This window comes from Chrysochloris asiatica, unplaced genomic scaffold, assembly GCF_000296735.1.
Source record: "Chrysochloris asiatica unplaced genomic scaffold, ChrAsi1.0 scaffold00127, whole genome shotgun sequence".
Classification (NCBI taxonomy): domain Eukaryota; kingdom Metazoa; phylum Chordata; class Mammalia; order Afrosoricida; family Chrysochloridae; genus Chrysochloris; species Chrysochloris asiatica.
In genome coordinates, this window is record NW_006408645.1 from 2931026 (window position 1) to 2954628 (window position 23603).

Sequence of the window (23603 nt, forward strand, 5' to 3'; positions counted from 1 at the left end):
GAGGCCCTAAGAGGATCTCTGAAAATTCACAAATATATCCTCATGGAAGAGGCAGCTTTTAGACGTCTGTTATATCGGACTGACTGATAATCCGTTAGTACAAGCGTGAAATTAAGTAAAGGCTTCTCTCTTCCCTTGCCCTATGTGGGCCCTGGGGGATCCAGAACATCAGAACTTGAGAGGGAAGAATGAGCAAGGAGCAGAACAAATCTCTTCTCCCTCCTTCCCCACTGCTGGTTCCTGGGCAATACAGAGGTTAGGCATGAGCTGAGTGTGGGCCAATGGAATGCACGGCTGAAGCTTTGATTTGGAGTAGACACAGTGTCTTCTCTCAGTGGTACCAAATGTCCTTTGGGGCCCCATCTTAGCCTTAGGTCCAGGCACTAGAAGGAACCACAATCTTCTCTCTTCATCCATAGCCTTTTCATCCACCTGCTTGGCTAGAATCCACAACTTCAAATGTATCCTCCTGTTTCCACATACGTGGAAAAGTATTCTGTTCTGGGTTTGGGGTAGGAGGGCTCCAGATCGAAAGGACTGACTATCAGTGAACAGGTTACGCTAAAACACAACCCAGACTCAACCCAAGAGTATTGGGGATGGAATACCTGATAGGGGCCCTGGAGATGAGAAAGGTGAAGACAGGAAGGGGTCCTGCCCCATAGGATTCTGGAATTTGGCTCAGCACTAGGGGTGGGGTTCATGGTGTCCTGCCTCCATGCACCTAGTTCTTACCCAGAAGAATGTTTGAGCAGGTCCTCTGCTGCTGCTGGTCTGGCTTTTCAGCCACAATCAGAAGTAAGTGCTGTTTACATAGGCCACCCCTGAGTTGGAAACTCTTTCCACAGCTTCTATTTCTTTTTCTGTGGGCATTGACTTCGGGGACCTGGAGGGAATAGAAACTTGTCACTGGTTGTTCAGGAGTTGGACCTGTGGCAGTGTCTCTCATCAGCTCCCTTCCATTATAAGAAATAATCTGACTCAAAGCCAGTCAGATGACCGTGGTTCTAGAGGGCTCCATACTTGGTAATGATGCTGTAACAGTGAGGTAGCGGCATGGGACTCTTGGAGAGGAGCCACTGATGCGAGGCCCTGTTCCCGATCTTCAGGGAAAGGAAGCATCTCACCGTGGATGGGAGCCCTGCTCCATGTCCTCAATGGTGTCCCTCAGGGCCTGGCCATGTGTTTCTGGTAGCAGGATACAGAGAAAGCCTGCTACAATGGGGAAACTGCCATAGATGAGCATAGGGAGGGCCGCGTGGTACTCGTCCAGCAGAATCACAAGTGGTGTGAGGATGCCCCCGGTCCTTGAGAAGATGGCCACCAGCCCCATGCCTGTCTGCCTGGGGGGAAGACCAGCCTGGGCTCAGCACACCTGGCCTGAATTCCTGGTCACAGCTCTGCCTCAGCGCTCTTCTTTTGGGATAGCTTAGACTCTACTATGGCCCTCGAAGACCTGCGGGTTCTTCAGACTCATCCAGTTCTCACCTCAGTCTTCCTGTTGTCTTCTCTTTACCTTGAACTATTTGCCTGATTGTGTGCCATGTTTATCCAACCTCCAAGTCTCCATCTACTTGTCTCCCACAAACCTGTCAAGTCTCAGGTCAAAGGCCACACTTCCTGACACTCCTTCCCCACTGAGTGTTCCTTCTCCTCAGCCACTCATACCCTACATTCCAGTCCTGACCTGGGAGAGCATGACCTACTTCCTCATCTGTCCTCAACCTGCCTGGGGACAACTTGAAGGCTTGGTGGATTTCTAATTGTCCTGGACCCCACCTAGAACTGCTGCCCCAGAGCCAGTCCACTAAGTATTTGAGGAATGGTGGTGAGCGCAGGAGGAGGGATGGCCAAAATCAGGAACAGTACAACACTCACACCAGCAGCTCTTACCGTATGATGGTAGGAAAGAGCTCAGCAGAATACACATAGGAGATGGTAAACCCAGCAGCCGTGGCAAACTTCCCCACAACAGCCAGCACAGTGACCACCATGGGCAGATCTGGGGGAAGACACTGGTCAGCCACATGGGAAACAACCCCATCACCTGTCCACTCAAACTCCTCAACTCTTCTGCACTCAAACCCTGGGGAAATCTTCACTGTTGAATGGGAAACAATGTCCAACTATTTAACCCCTGATGGGAGGTGGGTGGGGGTAGATGGGGATGGGTGCCAGCCAGTCTTGGTACCTGCTGGGATGAAGACGATGACGATACATATGAGGCCACCCAGAATTAAGGTTCCGAGCTGGCTCCACTTGCAGCCCAACTTCTGCATCATGAAGATGCTGGAATAACGGGCCGGTACCTCAACTGCTCCAAAGATTAGCTGGGTCAGGTAGATGTCCAGGCCGAAGTCCCCTACTTGGAAACTCAAACCAAAGTACACGAGAGAGTCCACAAACCTGCAAATTGTCCAAGAGGCCACGTCACTTCTGGGTGATGGCCCTTGGCCAGAAGTCACAACTGGAGACCACAACACAGCCAAGGAGAGATAGTCATTCCCAGACACGCCATCACACCCTGAGAGCCACCCTACCACGGACAGAATCCAGGGTGGGCAGCTCCTTGACTCTGTCCTCAGGGAGGGCCCTGGTATACTCACCACACGTAAAGGAGAACCAGGGTGACCTTCCGGAGCTGGGGATGTCGGAACAGATCCAGGGCATTCCCTGAGGGGCCTGTACTCTCTGGAACCAGCTGGAGGAAGATGCAGAGTGAGGGTCTAGCCAGAGAGGCCTGTATGGGTCTGATTCTCAGGCGGAGCTGGGCCCTGGTCTGCTGCTGGTGGTACCTGGCTCAGGAACTCTGGAGAGAGTTTCCGCTTGTTGACTGAGGCTGCTTTCTGGATTACTTGTTTTGCCTCCTCGATCTTCCCCTGGATCAGAAGCCACCTTGCTGATTCTGGTAGAGCCCTGGAGGCCATGAGTGCTGTGACCATGGGATCCTGTAGGCCTGTGAAGCCTCAGCCCCATCTTCAAGGAGCCGTCTGGGCTGTTCAAGGTCCACTGAATCCTACACTCCAGATCTTACAGGCTCCCCTTCCGGGCCCCTCCATTTCCTGTGAGGCGAGTCTGGGTGCTGCATTCTAACCCCACCACAGCACAGTTAGCCTAGGGGTGGCTGGCTCCTAAGAAGCATCTCCTCACCAGATGTAGAAGAAGAGCAGCAAGACAGGTGCAGTGCCAGCAATCTGGAAGAGCCGCCAGTTGCGGATGCCATAGGCGAGTCCAGCTAGTACCATCTGCCCGACGGAGAAGGCACACTGGGCCAAGACCACAGCCTGGGTTCTCCATGAGGGCCCTACCCACTCCGTAACTAGGGGAAGAGAAAGCCTGAGAGATGGCGCGGCCCTGCCCACCCCTGGCATGCAGAGGCAGTGTGGGTTTTTAGAAGTCTGCCATAATGGATGTGGCTCAGATACTCACGTAGAGTGACATTGCTGAAGGAAAACCCAGCAACAGCAGTGGCCACAGCAAAGCGCAGGGCTGTGTACAGCTCAAAACTCGGCACAAAGGCTGTGGACAGGCCAACGATGGCGAAGAGTAGCAGCTGCACCAAGATAGTAATTTTGCGGCCAATCCTGAGGTAGTAAAGCGGTAGGTCTGTGGGGGTAGGGTCCCTCCTAGTTTATCTGAGGGAGAAGCAAGGCAGATCCAGTTCTGCCCTGGGATCACTATCCAAGGGAGCCCAATTTGAGGGTGAGGAGAATAAAACCTTGTCCTTGAGTGTGAAGGACACAGGGGAAAATGTGGACCTGGCCCAGGAGCCTGCTGGTCAGGGGAGAGCTGATCAGGGATCTTACCAGTCACAGAGGGGTCCAAAGATGACAGAGCCAAGGAGGAGCCCAGCCATGAATACTGACTGTGAGGTCTCCTTCAGGTGTTTCCGATCACAAACCAGGTCAAACTGAGGGAGACACAAGCAGATGGAAGTCTAGGGCAATGCTGAGGCCGAGTCCTTATTACCCTGCTCTCTGCAAACGTCTCCCAGGGGAGATGCCTGCAGTTTCCAGACTGTGTGCCCAGGCACCCCAGGAAACCACAGTGAACTCAGGGGCACAGCAGGACATTTTAAAGGGACAGTTCTGGTGTGGGGCTGTGGGTTAAAGCGCTGGACTGCAAAAACAGTTTAAACCGTAAGTTCAATGGTTCAAGCTCACCAGCCCCTCCTAGGAAACCTAATACTGGGTTGCTGTGGGTGGGAACTGACTTGACAGCACTTAACAACATAGTAACATTTGGCATATGTCCAATATCATGCAAGTTACTAGCTCATGATGGGAGTGCAGTAGCCACCAGCCGTTCTGAGGGAGAAAGCTGAGGCTTTCTGCTGCCGCAAAGATGTAGAGCGTTGGAAACCCTATACAGGGTCATTGTGAGTTGGAACTGATTCCACAACACATCACCACCAGTACAAACAATAACAAAAACTAGCTCATGATAGTTCACAGTTCCAACATCGTCACACTACCGCTCTCTCAATGACATATCCATGTGAAGCTGTTATTGGCAGTTGCTGTGATAAACAGCAAGTACTGTGTGAAAATCAATGTGAAGCAGAAAGTAAGGGTGGTGGTCTCTGATGCTCAAGTTGGATTATGTTCTCTACGGAATCCTGACCCTTGGTACCTGTGACTGCAGCCTATGGGAAACAGGGTATTTGGAGATACAATCATTTAAGATGGCCCCTAACCCAATCTGACAATTAAGATGAGGTCATTAGGATGGACCCTAATCCAATATACTGATGTTCTTACAAGAGACACAGATACACAGGGAGAACACCATGCATCAACAGCAGAGATTGGAGTCATGGGCTATAAATCAAGGAATTCATTCCAAGAGTTGCTTTGGCAATACCAGAAACTAAGAGAAAGGTTTGGAAGAGATTCTCCCCTTGAGCTTTCAGAAGGAGTAGGGCCTTGATGATATCTAGATTTTGAACTTCTAACTTCTAAAACTGAGAAAACTTTTAAGTCATCCAATTTGTGGTAATTTGTTACAGCAGCACTAGGAAATATTACAACTAAGTAATTGTGTTTATTTAGAATGAAAGCATGAATTTTTTCTTTGGATTTATATGTATATATTTGTTTTCAAACAGCTAAGTTGTTAGGACATAAATCTTTGTTGTTTGAATCTAGTAAGCTAATAAAAAGTAATACTAGATATTTCTTTTTGCCTGAAGATACCATGTAAAAAAGTACTGACACTTTCAAGAATGCAAAGTTTGGGAAAGACCACTAATTGATACTTCCTGACAAATGGGACCTCTTCCCCACAGCCAGGGTACCCCTGTGACCCACGTGGGTTTCTTCGTGTTTTCCCTATGGACCCTGTAAAGGGTTTCCGAGGAGTGACTGGTGCCAATCCTTTGGCTAGCAGTCCAGTGCTTATTGTACAGCTCCAAACTTTTGTACAACGTTAAGAGTCTCATGCTCTACTGACTAAGCTAGTTGGGCAGTTGACTTATATCCTGTTAAAACAGAGACAGGAAAGGTGAGGCAACTAATCCCCGGTCACACCGCTGCTTGGCAGTGGAGTTGAGCCCTAGACAGGGGCTGAAACTTTCAACTAGCCAGACACCATCTGTTAAATAATCTTTGTTGTTGTTGTTGTTATGTGCCGTGGAGTTGGTTCCGACCCATAGCGACCCTGTACAGGGTTTCCAAGGCTGTAAATCTTTACGGGAGCAGAAAGCCTCATTTTTCTCCCGCAGAGCGACTGGTTAGCAGGATATTAAATCAATCCAGGAGTTACCATTGTGTTTACACTTCTGTTCTTCAAGGAAAACTGTTAATTTTTAAGAACTTCCATATGTGTCAAATGATTAACTATAAATTGCTTTTGGGCAATGAAGCAGGCCAGGACAGAGGACTTGAACTTGTTCCACCTAGTTCTGTTCTGTTTGGTTTGTCCAACAAGCATTGATTGCCTTTGTAGTAAGATGCCAATTAGAATTAAGACTTTCTGCTGCCAGGCTCTGGAGTCAGGACTGAGTGACCTTTGGTCTATTAGCCAATCTGACTGTCTTAGTTTTCTTTTATAATAAAAGGCATAAAACTGCTCTGAAAGGAATCACATTAGAAGTTTGTGGGTAGAATACAAAGAAAGTGTGGAACAAAACTCAAAAATCATAAAAACGACCAGGCTTACTGGTCAGGTAGAGACTGTTGGAACCCCCAAGACTACGGCCTTTAGTCACCCTTCAGGTCTGGAACTGGACTTACCCCCTAAGACTCCTTTTTCAGCGAAATAATACTTAGGTCTAGAAGGGGGAAAATAACATTAGTGAGGTACTCATGCCTTAGAGTAATCATCCATTTGATATGAAAAGGGCAGAATTTACCTAAGTACAAAGTTCTGAAGGGTTAGGAAAGGAGGAAGAATGGACACAGGAAAACACAGGAGGAAGTGGGTTAAGTGTTAGACTGAGGGGACTGCAATAATGAGATGAAACAAAATGTATATGAATTGTGGAATGGAAAACTAATGATCTGCTCTGTAAACCTTCACCCAATTCACACTAAAAAGTTAAAAAAGAAAAATCCTGAGCCCCATCCAGAACCTTCTGAAGTGGGACATTCCTACTTGAAAGGGCAGGCAGACCAGCCTGGAACAGCTAGAGGAACAGAAGCTACTTCTTGAAAGAAAGACCAGCAGGAAAAATCCACCACCACCCTCCCTCCAAAAATGGCAGGCTCATTGGCTACTGCAAGAACAAGCAAGTTAGTTGTTTGCTGGGGAGCCATAAGGCAAGCAATCATGTGTCTTCAAGACAACTCCCCCCCTCCAAGATTGAAACTCAAAGGGAACACGTGAGCAGGCATGTAACCTTGCTAGCGACCATGTCGATCACCTGGGTCAGTGGAAGAGGGGAAAAGGTAGCAATGAAGACAAGTGTTGAATTTGAACACACTCCATAGACTCCTGTTGACCTGGAGATGAGAGAGAGAGAAGAGGAAGGAAGGGCTGGTTGGTCTGAGGTGTAGTGAAACCTGGGGACTCCTGAGCCCATGGACAAGGACATAGCCACAAAGGACTATAACTGAGAGCAAAGAGGCCCACCCCCTCAACTTTTTTTAAATAAAGGAAACAAGTGTAAATTACTACAATTTGATGAGCTTGATCTCTACTTATGGATGTAGTAGCTCAAAAAACCAACTGAGAGGGAAGGAGTCTTCACTTCAAGGATCAATCCTATACCCTCGTATACAGGATAATGGGATGGGCAACTTAGACATTGGCTACCTAAAATGGGAGGTATGCTTTAAAGGCATGAAGAGACTGGCTTACAAGTTTTCAAGAGGTAGTTTAGTTTCAGAGTGTGAAGGGGAAGATAGAATCCCCACTGAATACTATTCATCTTGTCTAGGTGGGTCTGGCGAAAAGAGATGGGGGTAAAATTCTTATGATCCAAAATGGAGTAATTGTTATCATGACTAATTGCGACTGTCACAACTGTAAAGGTAGACGTTTTGTAACAAAAACATGGGAGTAGTTAATATTAGAGTCCAGGAACAGAGGACCCTATGACCATCAAGGGAGATGAGCACAAGAGGAATATGGGACCTTATCCAGAGAAGCAATGACACCAGAGATGGAGGCAGAGATGAGGACATGGAGAAATCGAGCAGCTGAGGACTCTAGACTCATGGAAAGAGTAAGGCTGTGTCCTGGTGTCCAGGTGCTGGTGGCTAGGATGCAGGCTCATAGACTGTGCCCTTTGGTTGTTTAAATGATTATATATATTGTATTTCTGAGTGCTTTTGTGTACATTCCTCCCCACCCTCAAAAAAAAAAAAAAAAGAAAAAATTAACAGAGGCAAATACCAATGAATGATGCTGCACGGAGGAGATTGTAATCATTGCAATGAAATGATGAATGCAAAATTGATGTTCCCTCGTGTACACTATCACTCAATTCCCAATAAAAATGAAAAAACCCAAAACCAAAATGAGGATAAAATAGAATGTATAGTATCACTTGACACATTTAGCATTCGAGCTCTGGTGACTCAGTGGCTGTTTGAACTCACCAACCACTCCATGAGAGAAAGATGTGGCAGTCTGCTTCCATAGATTATAGTCTAGCATAGGGCGGCATGCATGGGCAAAAGAGGATAGAGGTAATTAGAGTAACATACACAACCAAGGAGCTCTGGTAGTGTAGTGGTTACTAATCGGGCTGTGAACTGCAGGGTCAGCAGTTCGAAACTACGAGCTGTTCTGCGGGAGAAACATGAGGCGTTCTGCTCCTATAAAGATTTACAGCCTCGGAAACCCTGTACAGGGTGGCTATGAGTCGGAACCGACTCCACAGCACACAGCTAGCACAATACACAACCTTGGAACAACATTGTTCTGCAGGTAGATACAAAGTCAGATACACAGGCAGAATGGGCACGAGAGGAAGAGTGGGAATATTTCCACACATATATACGTGGTTTGAAAGAGGATACATTGGTGTTTACCTTTGCTGTGAAAACAACTATGAATGTAAAAAAGTGCTCAAAATGATCAAAATTTCATTTCAAAGTTAGATAATATCAAACTTCTTAAGACAATGAATTGCTGGGCCTAGAGGCTCAGGACTATAGACTCAGGGGACACCATGAACAATTGGCGTTAACAGTCCACAAAGACAATGTTCTACATCCTACTTTGGTGAGTAGCATCTGGGGTCTTAAAGGCTTATGAGTGGTCATCTAAGGTACAACTACTGGTCTCTCCATGTGTGCAAGAAAGAAGAGTGAAGAGAATTGAAGAGGCTTGGGATCAATTAGTTCAATGGACTAATGGAACATGTGAACATCAGCCTCCACCACTCTGAGACCAGAAGAACTAGATGGTATCCACCTACCACTACCAACTGCTCTGAATGGGATCACATTAGAAGGTCCTTCAGAGAGTACGACAAAGTGTGGAACAAAAATCAAAATGATAAAAAAGAGACCAGGCTTACTGGTCACAAAGAGACTGGAAGAACCCAGGACTATGGCCCATAACTACTCTTCAGGTCTGGAAAGGAACTCACCTTGTGGTCCATTTTCAACTAAGCAGTACACAGGTATATAGGGGGCTAGGACATAAATACTCTAGCAAGGTATGCTCACCATCGAATGGTCAATCATTCAAAATCAAAAGGGCAATACCTACCTACGGACAAAGTTGAGAAGGGATGGGAAGGAAATAAGAACCGCAGGGAGGAAGTGGGGTATTTGTTACTGCATGAAGGGGATTACTACCATTGAGATGAAACAAAGCGTATGATTGGTTGAATGTAAAACTGATGATCTTGTCTGTAAACCTTCACTCAATTCACAATAAGAAGTAAACAAATAGAAGAGCATAGTCTAGGAAACCCTATGGAGTGGTTATACTCTGTCCACCTGGCTTGAATTGGAATCCACTCAATGGGGGTGGATATCATGCTTAGCACTGTGACTGCTATACAGGAAGCACTTGGTGATGGTGAGGTGAGGGTACGTTGGTCCCTGTGCTCATGAAGGTCACTGGCATGTGCGTCAAGTCATGGGAGTATTCCAAGGCTGGAATTCCGGGTCAGTAACCACCATCACTGTGAGCTCTGGTAGCGTAGTGGTTACGAATCGGGCTGCTAACCTTAAGGTCAGCGGTTCGAAACTACCAGCTGCTCCACGGGAGAAACATGAGGCTTTCTACTCCCGTAAAGATTTACACCCTCGGAAACCCTGTACAGGGTCGCTATGGGTCGGAACCGACTCGATGGCACTTAACAACAACAACAAACCACCATCACTACTACCTCCCTACCCTTATCCTTATTAAATCCTTAGTCTAACCTCATGAAGGCTCATCAATCCCATGTACCTTAGAGAGGTGCCAAACTTTTTCAAGCTCATGCAGTCGTGTCAGGTTGCAGAGAGCACAGAGATGAAGAGTTTTCAACTTGAGATACTAGTCATCAACATTGCTGGGCTTAGTACTCACAGTAGATGGCTCTGTCTGGGACCTGCTACTGTGAGCTTGAGGACTCTTGCTCCCCAAATCTTGTTCATTCCTTGGAGCAGACCCCAGCACATCTCTCTCCCCTATTCCAAAACATTCAATGCCTCCCACTGTCTCTAGGAAAAAGCCCCAATTCAATACTGTATCTTAGAACCTTTAACAGCAGGCTCCTACCCTTTTTTTAACATTGTCTTTTTGTTGGTGGTGCTGTAGGTTAGGCTGCTATCCTAAAGGTCAGTAGTTCAAAGCCATTAGCCTCTCCGTGAGAGAAAGATGAGGCTGTCTGCTCTCATAAAGACTGGCAGTCTTGAAAACCCTAGGTTGGGATGCTATGAGTTGAAACGGACTCAGTGACAGTGGGCTTGTTTTTTCTTTATGTCATGTCAGTATTCCTCAAATACGTCAGAATTAAAAAAAAAAAACACACACAAACGTCTTTTAGTTCTAAAAATGGCTGTTTTTCTCTTTTCCCTTCCGTCCCCCTTCCTTTGGTCCCAGTACAGATCATACTGTTATTGCTATTTATTGATGGTCTATTTCCTTCTCTTTACAGATGTCCTTGTTTTTGTTTTACCAAACATGTTGTCAGGTGCCATTGAATTGGCTGACTCATAATGACCTTATGTACAATAGAACAAAATACTGTCCAGTCCTGCGTCATCCTCACAACCACGACTATGTTCGAGCCCATTGTTGTAGCCACTGTGACAATCCATTTTATTAACGGTCTTCCTCTTTTTTTAGTAACCCATTCCATCAAGGATGATGTCCTTCTCCAGGAACATGGTCAGCCAGGAAATGTCAGATGGTTAGGTGAGTGATTGGGAAGGAGACATGCTCCTTTCTTCTCAAATTAGGCTTACTTGTATTTCAGTCTGAATATAAGGTTTCGGGTTAGAATAAGGCAACCTGAATGTCAACTCTGAAAGGGTCCTATGAGTTAGTATGGCAACCCCTCTTTTCACAGACAAGAAGCAAAGGTTGAAAATCTCCTAGTAAATTAGCTCCACCTAGAACGAAGCTTGAGGTTCTGGTGTGGCACTATAGGATGAGCATTGGATTGATAACCATAAGGTTGGCAGTTCAAATCCACCAGTTGCTTCCTGGAAATCCTATACAGGGTCACTGTGAGTTGGAACCAACTTGACAGCACTTAACAACAGGACCAAGCTTGGAGTTATATGGTACATGGCACAAAGTGCCAAACATATATACACTCATGGGAAGGTCACAGTCTTTCGGGGGGTAAGGAATGGGGGAAATTTTCAGGGCAGGGCATGAGGCCTATGGCTCCACCATAATGCCACAGTGTAGGTTGGAGTGATGATAATGAGAGGCTTAAATCCATGAGAACACCCATCAAACATGTACAAACCTACCCACCCTTCCACATCAGGTACACCAAGTTGCCTAACCTACTGCTTTCCTAGTCTCCAGACAGAAGACTTGCTTCTTGATTTCAGACAGGCCTTTCTCTGTCTGCAAAGACCCTCCCTTCTTTTCTAGCAACAGCTCTCATGTCATCTCCTTCATGAAGTTAACTGCCTACTCCCTCCTAAGAAGGAAGTAAGGTCAGCCCTTCATCCCTCTACAAGGACCTCAAATCCTCCCCTGACCTCCAGGAGTCTTTGGAGCATATGAATGAGACACCTGCCTCCTCTGACTGTTCCTTACACACAGTTAACGCTCAGACGGCTTAGACTAGATAGAATTACACGAGCAGTCCAGCGCAGGGTGTGAACAAGGGCTAGAGTGGACTCTGAGCGCTCTAGAAGGTTTCCTAGGATTTCCAGATGATAACACTTGGCCAAGAGGGCAGGAAAGTTTATGAGATGTGTAGAGGTGAGCAGATCCATAGCATCTGAGGGCCAGCAAAGGCTAGCATCTACTATGGAGGTGATAATAGGCATGATGAAAATGTCAATGAGGGCCAGAAGAAACTAGACTGGGCCAGCTAGATCCAGAGGCTAGGAGATTTCATAGGCCAGTCAACTCCCCTTGTGGAGCAGGGTTACAGAGAGTCAGGAGGAGGGTGGCAGGACATTTCCTCAGGCTGCCAGAGCTCAAGGGGCAGATGGATGGGCACATATTAAAAAGTGAATGTTTAATCTCTGGACTACATTTTCCCACCCAACAAAGGCTCAGCATTTGTCACCATTAAGGAGGTGAGAGTTACACAGTTCACCCAGATGATCTCTATCCCTTGATCTTCTGAACTATCTATGTTAGCACCTTCTCTGGTAGGGAAGTGTACAGAAGGAGGGCTGCACGCGAGTCTAGTTCCACTACCAACTCACTATGCTGCCTCAATCCTGCGTTCGGGAAGCAACAGAGTAGGACTAGATGCTTTTAGAGGGTCCCCCTTCTTCTGAGGTAGTGTAGTGGTTACGAATCAGGCTGCGAACCTTAAGGTCAGTGGTTCGAAACTACCAGCCACTCCGCGGGAGAAAGATGAGGCTTTCGAATCCCGTAAAGATTTATACCCTCGGAAACCCTGTACAGGGTCGCTATGGGTTGGAACCAACTCAATGGCACTTAACAACAACAACAACAATTTCTTCTGAGGTGGCTGGAAATCGGTACTTTTCTGTTTATCTGCCTGGGTCTCCCCCAAGAGAATGAACTTAGCAAAAGTGAATACTCAAGTTATCCACAGGACATTCCTAGAGTTGTGTGTGTCCACTAGGCAGGCAGGCAGAAGCCTACAAAACTGAAAGGCAAGAAATCCAGGGCAAGTAAGCAGGAAGGTAGACAGGAGCTGGAGAAAGGAAAGTGATCTCATTAAAAGAGTCAGTAAAACAGAAAGATTAGCAACCAGGCAGACATGTCGGGGCATACTGAAAGACACAGGCAAATGGACAGATAGATAGAATGTAGGATTAAAAAAAAAAAAGGCATAATGACAGAAAAGCAGAAGAGGACAGGAAGAAACCCAGGCAATTGGGCAGAGGGATAAGCAGGGAGAGGAAAAGACAAAAGGACAGGCAAGAGGGTTGATAGGCAAAGGACATATATTTAAAAACAAGCAAAACACAAAGAAGAAAAACAGGCACACCTGTGGGCAGTCATACAGAGAGCAGATATGCAGAGAGTAGTGAGCAAAGATACAGAGCCAGGCAGAGGAACTGATAGAACGGAGACAGACAGGCAGGCGAACGGGCAGCCCTACCTCGTTCTTTAGGGACAGGGGTTTGTCTTCAGGATACTCCCAGCCATTCTCACAAGGCTGTGTCTCATTGAGGTGGTGGCCAAGGATGTCCTCCAGGCTGGCGTTGTCAGGGGGTGGCCGGAACATGAGGCAGTTTTCTGGATTCCCAGCAGCATCCAGAGGCACGCTCAGGTTCAGCTGCTCAGTAGCACTTAGGTTGAAAGTGTGATTCTTGACCCAGGCCACTGAACAGTGGTGGGCTTCATCTAGAACCATGAAAACCTGGGCAAACATGTAGAAAGCAGACAGGAAGTTGGGGATAATCAGCAGTACCATGAGCTGTATCTGGAAGCGACCAAAGTCGCCTATCTCAGCGAACACCTGGGCGAATTGAGTCATGTCTGCCGGCTGCTACCCCCTCAGCCTGGGGCCACCAGACTCTGTAGCTTGGCTCTAGGGCACTTGTTCCTCTGGGCAGTTATGACAGCTACATTAATGTTTAATCCAGCCCAACCGTGCTCCACCAGTCACCAATCAGCTATGACCTGGGAAGGGCAGACTATGATGAAAAAATAATATACTCTTTGTAGAATCCAAGGATGTTTTATTGACTGAGGCAGACGTAGGTATCACAAGAAGACCAAGAGAACCTTCTCAGATGCATCACAAAAATGCGATTTTGGTCAAACCTTATAACTTACAGCAACATCAATTGCAACATCCTTCACAATTCATAGGCAAAACACATCCTATTACAATAAAACTCCAAATCAGAGAGTAGTTCCAATAGAGGGACACAGAAGTCCACCCTAGGCAGTGAGGAATATCAGGAGAACAGCAATGTCCAGTCCAGTCTGGTCTCTCGACCTTGATCTCTTAGTATCCCCTCTCGTGCCCTTGTATGTAGTGGTATGCAACACTTCCAGGAGGCCACATGCAGCCCAGAACCACCACCAAAGACCTTCCTTTTCAGCACCAAATATAATCCAAGAATGCAGAGCAATTAGTTGAGACAAGAATTGCATTTTGAGCTCTACCCTATCAAGGAAGAAATCAGTAATACATTTCCAAGATAAAATCAAATGTAAGCTGCACCAGAGTAATCTCAGTGATAATAACAGAGGGACACAGGACAAAGTCTCCCTCTAGTATGGCGTCTATGAAAACCCTGCTAATGGTTACTCAGAATCTTGTGAAGTCAAGGTCAGGATTCTTACAGGACTGGTGACAACCAGAAACACAGGACCTTAAAGAAGAGGTTACTTCTGACCCATAGTGACTCTGTATAGGGTTTCTAAGGAGTGGCTGGTAAACTTGAACCACCAACCTTGTGGCTCAAACAGGCTTTGCAGTCCAGCGCATTAACCCATAGCACCACATCATAGGATTCAAAAAACAGGAAAATACAGGATGGCGAGATCCCAACAGAGTTAGATTTGAATAAAGACCTTCCTAGGTTAATCTTTAGGTGATACTGGGATCTCAAATCCTGGCACTGAAGAGAGGAATGCTACTGACTTCATTTCACCTTCTGTTGCTGTGTGCAGAGCCGATTCCAACTCACAGGGACCCTATAGGACTGAGACATGCCCATAATATTTCTTAGGCTGCTGTAATCTTTAAGGAAAAGCCCTTGTGGCACAGTGGCTAAGCACTTGGATTTGAAAAGAAAGGTTAGTGGTTTGAACCCACCAGCCACTCTGATGTGGCAGTCTGTTTCCATAAAGATTGATAGGCTTGAAAACCCAACAGGGCAATTCTACTCTACAGGGTTGCTATGAGTAGGAAACGACTTGACAGAATGGTTTTTCGGTTCTCAAATATTTACAGATGTCCAGTTCTTTTCTCCAATAAAAACTCAGGTGAGTTTGAACGGCCAAAATTTGAACTAGCAGCCGAGCCGCCAGATTTTCTCATTTTAATCCTACAATCCCCAAACCCTACCTTTTCAGTTTTATAGATTTAATTGCATTCCCCCAAGTTATGATGAAGTCCTAAGCCCTGAGCTTGTCAATTTGACCTTGTTTGTGATCACAGGTTTTCTTATATTATGAGGTCAGAGCAAAATAGGGTGGGCCCTAAACCTAATCTCTTCTGAGTGGTATCATTTTAAAAAGCAGAATATACTCAAGGCCTACAAACCTATGAACACCAAGGGCTGCCAACTACTCCAAATTGTATGAGAGAAAGGCCTGCCAGCGGAGCCTCCAGAACTGAGAAAACAAGCGTCTGTTCCTCAAAGTCCCCTGTTTTGTGGTATTTTGGTTGTGGCAGTCTTAGTGACTAAGACATTAGGTTTATTTTTTTCTTTTTCACCCTGTTTGTGACAAGTTTGTTGAAGGCTCTTCATGCTTTCAGGCCCACCAGCCTGTGGACCCGCAGGGCTTCCTCTAGCCCTTCTGAGAGCCAACAAGCACCAACACTTTCCTTATAAGAAGTGTTCAGGAAAATCATTGGCAATCACTATCTAGAAGGTAGGTGGGCTTGGATGTGCGCTGGGGGAGGGAGCAAGTATTTAAAGGGTGGTTGTTGTTTATAGCTACTCAGCTCCGATTCAGAAGGAAATATTGCCTGGTCTTGTGCTAACTTCATATGTGCTGACACCTTTGAGTTCAGATAAATGGTACTCTCTTCTGATCCACAATGGTTTAATGGTTTAACCCGCTGATTTTTAGAAGCAGATCACCAATTCTTTCTTTCCTAGTCCGGGAGTTCTGCTGAAATTTACCTACCTCCAAAGGTGACGCTGCTGCTTTCTGGTACTATAGGCGGCTTCCAGGGTCATTGCAACATGTGGGCCACCACGGTATGACAAAATACAGATGGGGGGTGGATAGATAAAGTATTCCTGGTGTGGCACTTTAGGATAATACTGAACCACAAGGTTGGTTTGAACCTCAAGACTGGCAGTTCAAACTCACCAGCCACTCCCCGATACAGGATTGCTGAGTTGGAACCAACTCAACAACATTTAAGAACAATTCCTCAAACAAACAAGAGTTGTTAAGTGCCATCAAGTCAGTTTCGACTCACAGTGACCCTATATAGGGTTTCTAAGAATTGGCTGGTGAGTTTGAATCACCAACCTTATGGTTAGCAGTCCAGTGCTTATCCTAAAGTGTCACACCAGGACTCCAAACAAACAAGAGTAGGGAAGGACTATAAATGGTTATCTTAATTCTGATTCTGAGAATGGATGATTCTAGTAAATATATATCTGGGAGAGATGATCTGACCCCAAAGCCAAATCCCTCATCTATTATATTGAGCACTGCTACCGGGCAAGAGGGAAAGCTAAGGGACAATACCAAACCCCGGTAAACAAGAACAGACAAGTCGAGGCTTAATTTACTCCTTTCCACCCTTCCTTCCTCCTCCCATACATTATGGCCACTTTTGAGTACCTTGCTCCTCCTCCCTGCCCTAACAGCCAGAGTCCACTTTCATAATGCTCTTATCTTAAAAAGCAAACTCAACCATCAGGCTGGCCTCATGGTATTGCCAACTCCAGACTCCAGAGCCTGGGCTCTTCAATACCAGGACACACAAGCAATCCTGCCAGGGCTCAAAGACCTCCTTCTGTGGAGCAGGAATTATGACCAGGGAGTTCACTCATCAAGGAGGTGGAAGACAGGGACATGGAGGGGCCAAAATCGCACATGAAACCCCACCATTTCAATGTTGAAGCCAAACAGGGACAGGTTTACCCCTGTTCTGAACGTTCCAAAAAGGACTTCCACAGGCTTGAATCGGGCACTCTTCCCCTGGCCAATAGCATGAGCAGAACCAAACAGAAAAAGTTCAAACATCATGTAGGTAGTTCCACATCCCGTCCGACCAGATGTATCCTTGGGATTCCTTTCTGGGGTTTTGGCTTCCCATGTATAAAATGATTTTAAGTTTTAGAGATTTCACAGATTGATACATACATTGTACAGGTTATAAACAAACACTTAGGGTTCTTTCTATTGACATGAAAAATAATGGTAGTGACTGTGACCTATTCCCCACAGCTTCCTACCCCAAGAGAGTTAAGTAAAGCACCCATACACTACTATGGCCAATTTACTCTTTATTGATTAAAAATGAGGAAACATGCAATAAAATACAAAGTCCAAAAAAGGGGAAAGGGGGAGGAGTTGAATATTTTACATCTTTCATAATCTAGCATTTGTCATAGGAGGACCCTCCATTTATTGATACACTATTATTTTATCCTCCAGATTATTAAGCTGGCTCTAGGATTTGGTTTAGAATTTAAGCAAAAAAACAAACAAACAAACAAACAAATCCACTAGTCATTGAGAAGGACCACATACTTTACAAACGGCATTGGCACCTATTACCTTGTGCTAGTTAGTTCCTACCCCAGGGATCCGAGGATTCTGGGGACCTAACGACAGAGGTGCACACTGGACCACCACTCCTGGAAAGGGGTAGGCTGCTCATTATATTACCTGCTGCCCCACTTGGGCAGTTTCTCTTCATTTATTGTCTTAACACCACTGCACAAGCCAGCAAAGGGAGTCTACTACACACATGCAGAAGAAGAAATAACACTGTCCTGGGCCTTGGTGTCTCTCCTAATTCCCAGCAAGGCAAACAAGGAACTGAAAAGAAAAGGAAAGCCCCTGCCTACTTCTACTGTCCTGTCTGCCCCAATGCCGCTCCAAGGTAAAAGGCCAAGCTGAAGAGAGTGACCAGCAGATAGCCTGCTGCTCACTCCTAGTCTGGGCGCCAGCCTACCTCGAAATAGAAAGCTCAGCTAGAGTAATGCTATGCTACTAACCTTTGGATTCATAAATAAGCAGACTAGGATGGGCTTGTTTGAAACCAAAAAAAGTATACTCTAAGGTTAAGCTACAACACCATCTCTGTTCCAAACCTCATTACCACCTCATCTTCCTGTTACCTCAACAATACTCCCCCTACCACAAAAGGGAAAAAGCTAAATATTTTTCCAATGAACTGAACAATCTTCTGTGTTCTCTTCCAGATTAGCAGGCACCTTCCTTGTATCAATCCTAGTCCTCTAATCTATGTTTCTCCCAACTGCCCATCTTAAATCTATTCCCTCTTCTCCCTTCAACATCCATCCCCTTCTCAAAATACCTTTGCACCTGGGACAGATGAAAGCCCAGAACTCAAACTACAGGATTGGTGAGACTGACAAATTGAGGAGTAAGCTTTCAGCGATGCTCCAAAAGTAGCTGAGGCAATCACATCAATATTGCCAGGAAGGGCTCAAGTGGCCCTGTAAGAAGCCATTTCCCACTTCCAAGGGAGCCAAAGCTCACCTTTATGTGTCTTTTTGGGGCCAGATTGTGTATTCGTCCTGTTCATATATAAAAACTTGGGAGGGCTATTAGTAGACAAAGGAGCAAACAAAGGAAACAACAGGAAAACAAATCTAACAAACAAACAAACAAAACCCAAAATCAATCCCACCGATTATTCACATATTGCATTATGAGTGCTCTTATTTAAACCTAAAGAATAATTTATATTATTTCTGTAGAAAATCAAATGAACACGTCTACTCATAAACCCTAAAGGTCACGGCACATGTGGTATCACCTTCCATCTTGAGTCAGGTTCAGTGCCAGACGTGTGGACCCCTCCAAAGGGTCAGTGCAGGAGAGGGGCAGAAGGCAGGTGTCTCCTTATTGCTGTAGAAATCTCAGCTTTGTACATCCATTTCTTTCCTTATGACTTGGAGGCCAGGCAAACTGATTTTCACGGGAGGATCGAGGAACAGTTCTTTACTTTTTAAAAGAGTTGAAAATATTTCACCAATGATATGAGCTATGATTTTTCCTGTTCAATAACACCTCTTTGAAAATTCACTTCTATAAGCCATTACTTGATGTTTTCTCTAAAAGCAGTCCAAAGTTCCACTCTAAGGGATGTGATGGCTGAAGTTTGACCAGTCTGATGTTTTGCACCAGCTGAAGTTAAGGCTAGCAACCCTTTCTGGAGGGAGCAATGAAGGGGGTGCCTGAGAGCAGCTTCAGCAAAACGTTTAGGAACAACGAGAACAAAACAAAAACAGTTTAGGCTGCCTCCATGTGAGGCTGTGCTTTTTCCTAACAAAGGTTGCTAGAATTCACATCAGGTACCAAGGAAATAACACTAAATTAAATTCTCTGGCTTCCAGCTGATCAACTAACTTTTAATTGCTACTTCAGCGGTAAGGAGATATCCGAGGATGCCCACGTCCCAGCAGGTGTGGGAAAAGAGGCAGATAAGGGACATTATACAGCTGCTACTTTCCCACCCTAGGCTGTCATTGGAGTAAGGCAAGAAAGAGCTGACAGATCTCCCTCCTGGGTCTTGTGGCTTCCGAGCCACATCTCAGATAGAGGGAGGAGGGACACGTGCAGTGAGTTTTACTAACGGAACTCTTTAAGGGGGTGCTGGCCACTGATGATCCAACTTTTCTTTTCCTGTGAAAAAAAGGGGTAATGATGGCAGGAAGAACAAAAAGACAGACCTCTAAAGCTCCTAGCCAGGGAGGTTTGTTGCTGGGTTCTTTGGCAGTAGTGGGTTTAGGCCAACAAAAGCAACAGAGATACGCATGTATGGAATCTCCTTAGGCCACCTCTTCTGGGCTGTGGTTTAGCTGATGCTGAGCTGGGCAAATCCTATTAGTTTTCCATCATCAGGAATATCCGAGCCTTCTACACCAGATGCCTGAGAACCAAACAAAATGAGAAGTTGTGGCTATTTAGGAACAAAATTCAGGTAGCAATTAGAAGCCATATGAGGACTGTGGGAAGGAAGGGGGGCGGGGGAGGGAGAGAAAGGGGTGCAGGTCCCTGGGATGCAAACCAGAAGCTGAAAAAGGTAACGTATCTCTTCTAAAAGAGATGGACAACTGGGCACACAAGCTGCAGCTATACTGGCTCATCTCTTTTGAGAAGACTCAAGGTACCAGAGAGGTGGGGGGACAGTGGGTGTGTCCAGAGGGTGGGAGGTGTGTGTGTGTGTGTGTGTCCAGAGAGGTGGGAGGTGGGGTGGGGTGGGGGAACAGTGGGTGGTAAAGAAGGGAGGCCACTCAAAGGAAGACATCAGCCCTGGGCTTCCAGGAGGCTAGATACAATCAAGCAAACTGTAATATTCTCATCATGCAGGGAATATGGAAGCTAGTTTCTAGAGACTGTTGTGTATAAAAGGTAAGGTGGTTTAATAAGTAGAAAAGGGATGAATACCAGTTTGAAAGTGACAGATCGATTTGACTGAGGTTCTTCCACAATTTTCTGCAAATTAGCTGCCACTGTAATTATACAAACAGAGAAAGCAAAGAGACGAAGTATATTCACTTTCTACCATATTTAAAAGGCTTAAATGATAGTTCAGAATCTTCTATGTAGAATCAAAATGAAAGTACACAGATCACATAATAACTCCCTAACATTTCTTTTAAATTCATCGCTAGTAGTACAAATAAAAGAATCGCTGTCATATTAATTTTCTGTAAACTGCTTTATCAGTCTATGAAAAACACTTGGTGAAAAAAGTATGCTGTGCCTCCTCATGGAATAGAGCGTCTTAGACTGGGAGTCAGCAAACTGTTTTGTTCTGCCTGCAAACCAAAAATGGTTTAAAAATAAGCGACCTTATAAGATTGCTTCAAAAGTTCATGGAACAATGGGATGGATAGACAATGGAATTTTTCCACAAACATTGTGAAGTTCTCTCAGATATAGCCCATTTATTATCCAGCTTTTTACAGAAACAGTCTGCATTAGCGATGGTTTTTCCTTCAGTGTTATGTATCTGTGGCCTGACTGGGTCTTCCTTCTTTCAAGGGCTAAATGGTTAATGATTTCTGCTTCCCTCTTGACTCCACAAGGGTAGAATTCACCTTCCACAAAGAACTAGGTATGACCAGGCTCACATTAATGTATGATTTTTGCCATCAATACTACTTGGGTCTCCCAGAGGTCTGGATGTGTTTTCACTGACTATCATTGGAGGCCACAAAACAAACACAGATGTGAGATTTGTTTGTTTTAGTGAGGAGGTAAGAAACTGTACCTAATAGTCTATAATTTCAGCAAAGTAAAAAACAAATTCCAATAGCCAGCAGATCTAGTTGGTGGAACAGAAGTCTAGTTTTCTGGGTACTAATTATTAGGAGCAAGTACAATGCCGTTACCTATTACTAAATCCCTTCCATCGACCAGGCCAGCAGAAATGAGTTCCTGAGAGACACCCTCCGCTGTATCTGCAAGGACAAAGGAGGGATTCATTTCTTGCATACGTCACTGTTAACTCTACGAGCCAGCATGGGTGTCAGCATTGCTACCCCCAAACTAGCTGCTAAATTCCCAGAATTCACCTTCCACAAAGAACTAGGTATGACCAGGCTCACATTAATGTATGATTTTTGCCATCAATACTACTTGGGTCTCCCAGAGGACCAAGCAGATTTTTACAGAAACAGTCTGCATTATATGCAGGTTTTCCTTTCACAAAAGGATTTCTCCTAGCACTCAACATTATCTCCAGGGAAGCATCCTCACAAGTGTATCAGAAATCAAAATCAACCAGCAGAAATATCAGCTTGACGTAAAAATACTTTCTACATCACAGTTTAATGTGAACGGATCAGGACCATGTCAAAGGGCATCTGACAGTGAGCTGCACCAGAACTCCCTGTCCTGACCATAGCTCTCTCAGACCATAGCTCTGGGATGTGATGATGGATGTAGAACATCTTCAGGATGAATAAAACAGAAGGACTTTCTGTCAATTAAAACTTGAGGGAACATAATGTAAACTCTTCCTTTTGGAGATGACTCAAATTTTTTGCTAAAATCATTTCTTTTTCATACTGGTCAGCTTTTTCTCCTATCTAGTTATCCCAGATGGAACAACCTGAGCAATGGCAGTAAGTAGAAAATGAAAAGACAAAGCAGAGTTATCTCCAAACTGAGTAGTGATGGGTGCAGAAGACTGACCACTGAGCTCCTCAAGAGGAATGAATGGTGAGGGGCAACCACATCCTAGCTAGGATGACCAAAGATTTAAATTAATCCTTTGATATATGACTTTGCCTGGTTTTAAAAAACTAAAAAAAAAAACCCCACTTTTCTCTGTACACCTATTCTTGGTAATGAGTAGTTGCTGATGATACTGAGAAATGGGAGAGAGTGTGACACAGAACAGATACCTGCTGGTGTGGACACTCCCCCAAATGAGAGCACTGAGTAACAAAGGCAAAGACAAAACAAGCTTCATTCCAAGAAGGAGGAGTTCATGGCCAGAAACAGTGCATGATAGGTTCCCTGTGAGTCTCAGGACAGAGCAGACTGAAGACCTTGGTTCTTATTTACTATCATGGAGGACAAGCAGTTACAATGATCAAAGAACAAGCTTTGGATTCCAACATATCTGGGTTTGAAGTCCACTTATGCCTTTTCCCAGCTATGTGACCTTGAGAAAGTTACTTTGCTTCTCTCTGAACCTTGATTTCATCACCTAAAAAATGGGATAATAAAAGTTTTTCCTTGAGGGATCCATCACTGTTAAGTGCTGTTAAGTCAGTTCCCTCTCATAGAGAGCCTGTATAGGATTTCCAAGAAGCAGCTGGTGGGTTTGAAACACTGGTCTTTTGGTTACCAGTTTAGTGCTTATCTTACAGAATCACACCAGGAATCCACAAGTAATCAACGAAAGCTATATTAATTACTATGTGCAAGTACACTAGATTTTCTAAGTTAGTTTACTACTAAGTAAACTACATTTTTATTTTATTCATTTGTCTGTCAAAACCTTCAAACCAAGAAAAAATTTTATTGTCCTTCTAAAGCAAATATCTAGAAGACAGGTATCTTCACAACACATTTCATAAAATAACCAGGACAATGAGAAGTTACTTCCCCCCACCAATGTTTTTGATGCCTTACCTCTCCCAGGAGTAAATTCAAATCGGATATCATTGAGTTCTTTTTTTGAATTTCTATGAAAGAAAACAAAGTGCAATAAAAATCTCTGCATTTACAGACTCTGCCAAAGTGTATTATGAAAACTGTACCTCAAGAAGACCTATTATGTTCTGATAAATCATACCATTTGTCTGTGTGGGTTCACACTGCAGGGCTTTGATACAAACAACTTAAAATGATTATCTGATTGTCCCCTACATCCATTGATAAGGAGATTTGGTAGTATAGTGGTTACGAGTTGGGCTGCTAATGTCAAGGTCAGCAATTCGAAACTACCAGCCGTTCCATGGGAGAAAGATGAGGCTTTTTGCTCCTGTAAAGATTTACAGCCTCGGAAACTGTGTTCAGAGTTGCCACCATGAGTTGGAACGGACTCCATGGCATACCACCATCATCACTCATGCCTTTAAGGTCATTGTTATATTCCCACTCCATCCTCATTCCCACTAAGATGATAATATATATATATATATAAGAAAATCTGTCTGAGCACAGGGTGGTAAGACTTA

The 23603-nt window shown here is 45.0% G+C and overlaps 2 protein-coding genes across 2 annotated transcripts in view; both read right to left on the reverse strand.

The window, feature by feature from the left end:
• Positions 1-792: 792 nt before the first annotated feature.
• SLC22A13 (solute carrier family 22 (organic anion/urate transporter), member 13) lies at positions 793-13540 on the reverse strand. The gene is made up of 10 exons (XM_006869146.1): positions 13163-13540; positions 3807-3910; positions 3430-3584; positions 3151-3319; positions 2796-2916; positions 2607-2701; positions 2192-2406; positions 1894-2002; positions 1128-1343; positions 793-886 (listed from the first exon to the last, which is right to left on the reverse strand). Exons 1-10 carry the CDS (start codon positions 13538-13540, stop codon positions 793-795), a joined length of 1656 nt encoding a protein of 551 aa, XP_006869208.1.
• Positions 13541-19536: 5996 nt separating this feature from the next.
• The window catches only part of OXSR1 (oxidative stress responsive 1), a 138155-nt gene continuing 134088 nt past the window's right edge, over positions 19537-23603 (reverse strand). Inside the window, exons 15-18 of the mRNA XM_006869147.1 lie at positions 23056-23108; positions 21303-21371; positions 20353-20417; positions 19537-19834 (exon numbers count right to left, since the gene is read on the reverse strand). Coding sequence (XP_006869209.1) covers positions 19760-19834; positions 20353-20417; positions 21303-21371; positions 23056-23108 — 262 coding nt within the window. The 3' untranslated portion in view covers positions 19537-19759. The remainder of the gene's footprint in view (positions 19835-20352; positions 20418-21302; positions 21372-23055; positions 23109-23603) is intronic.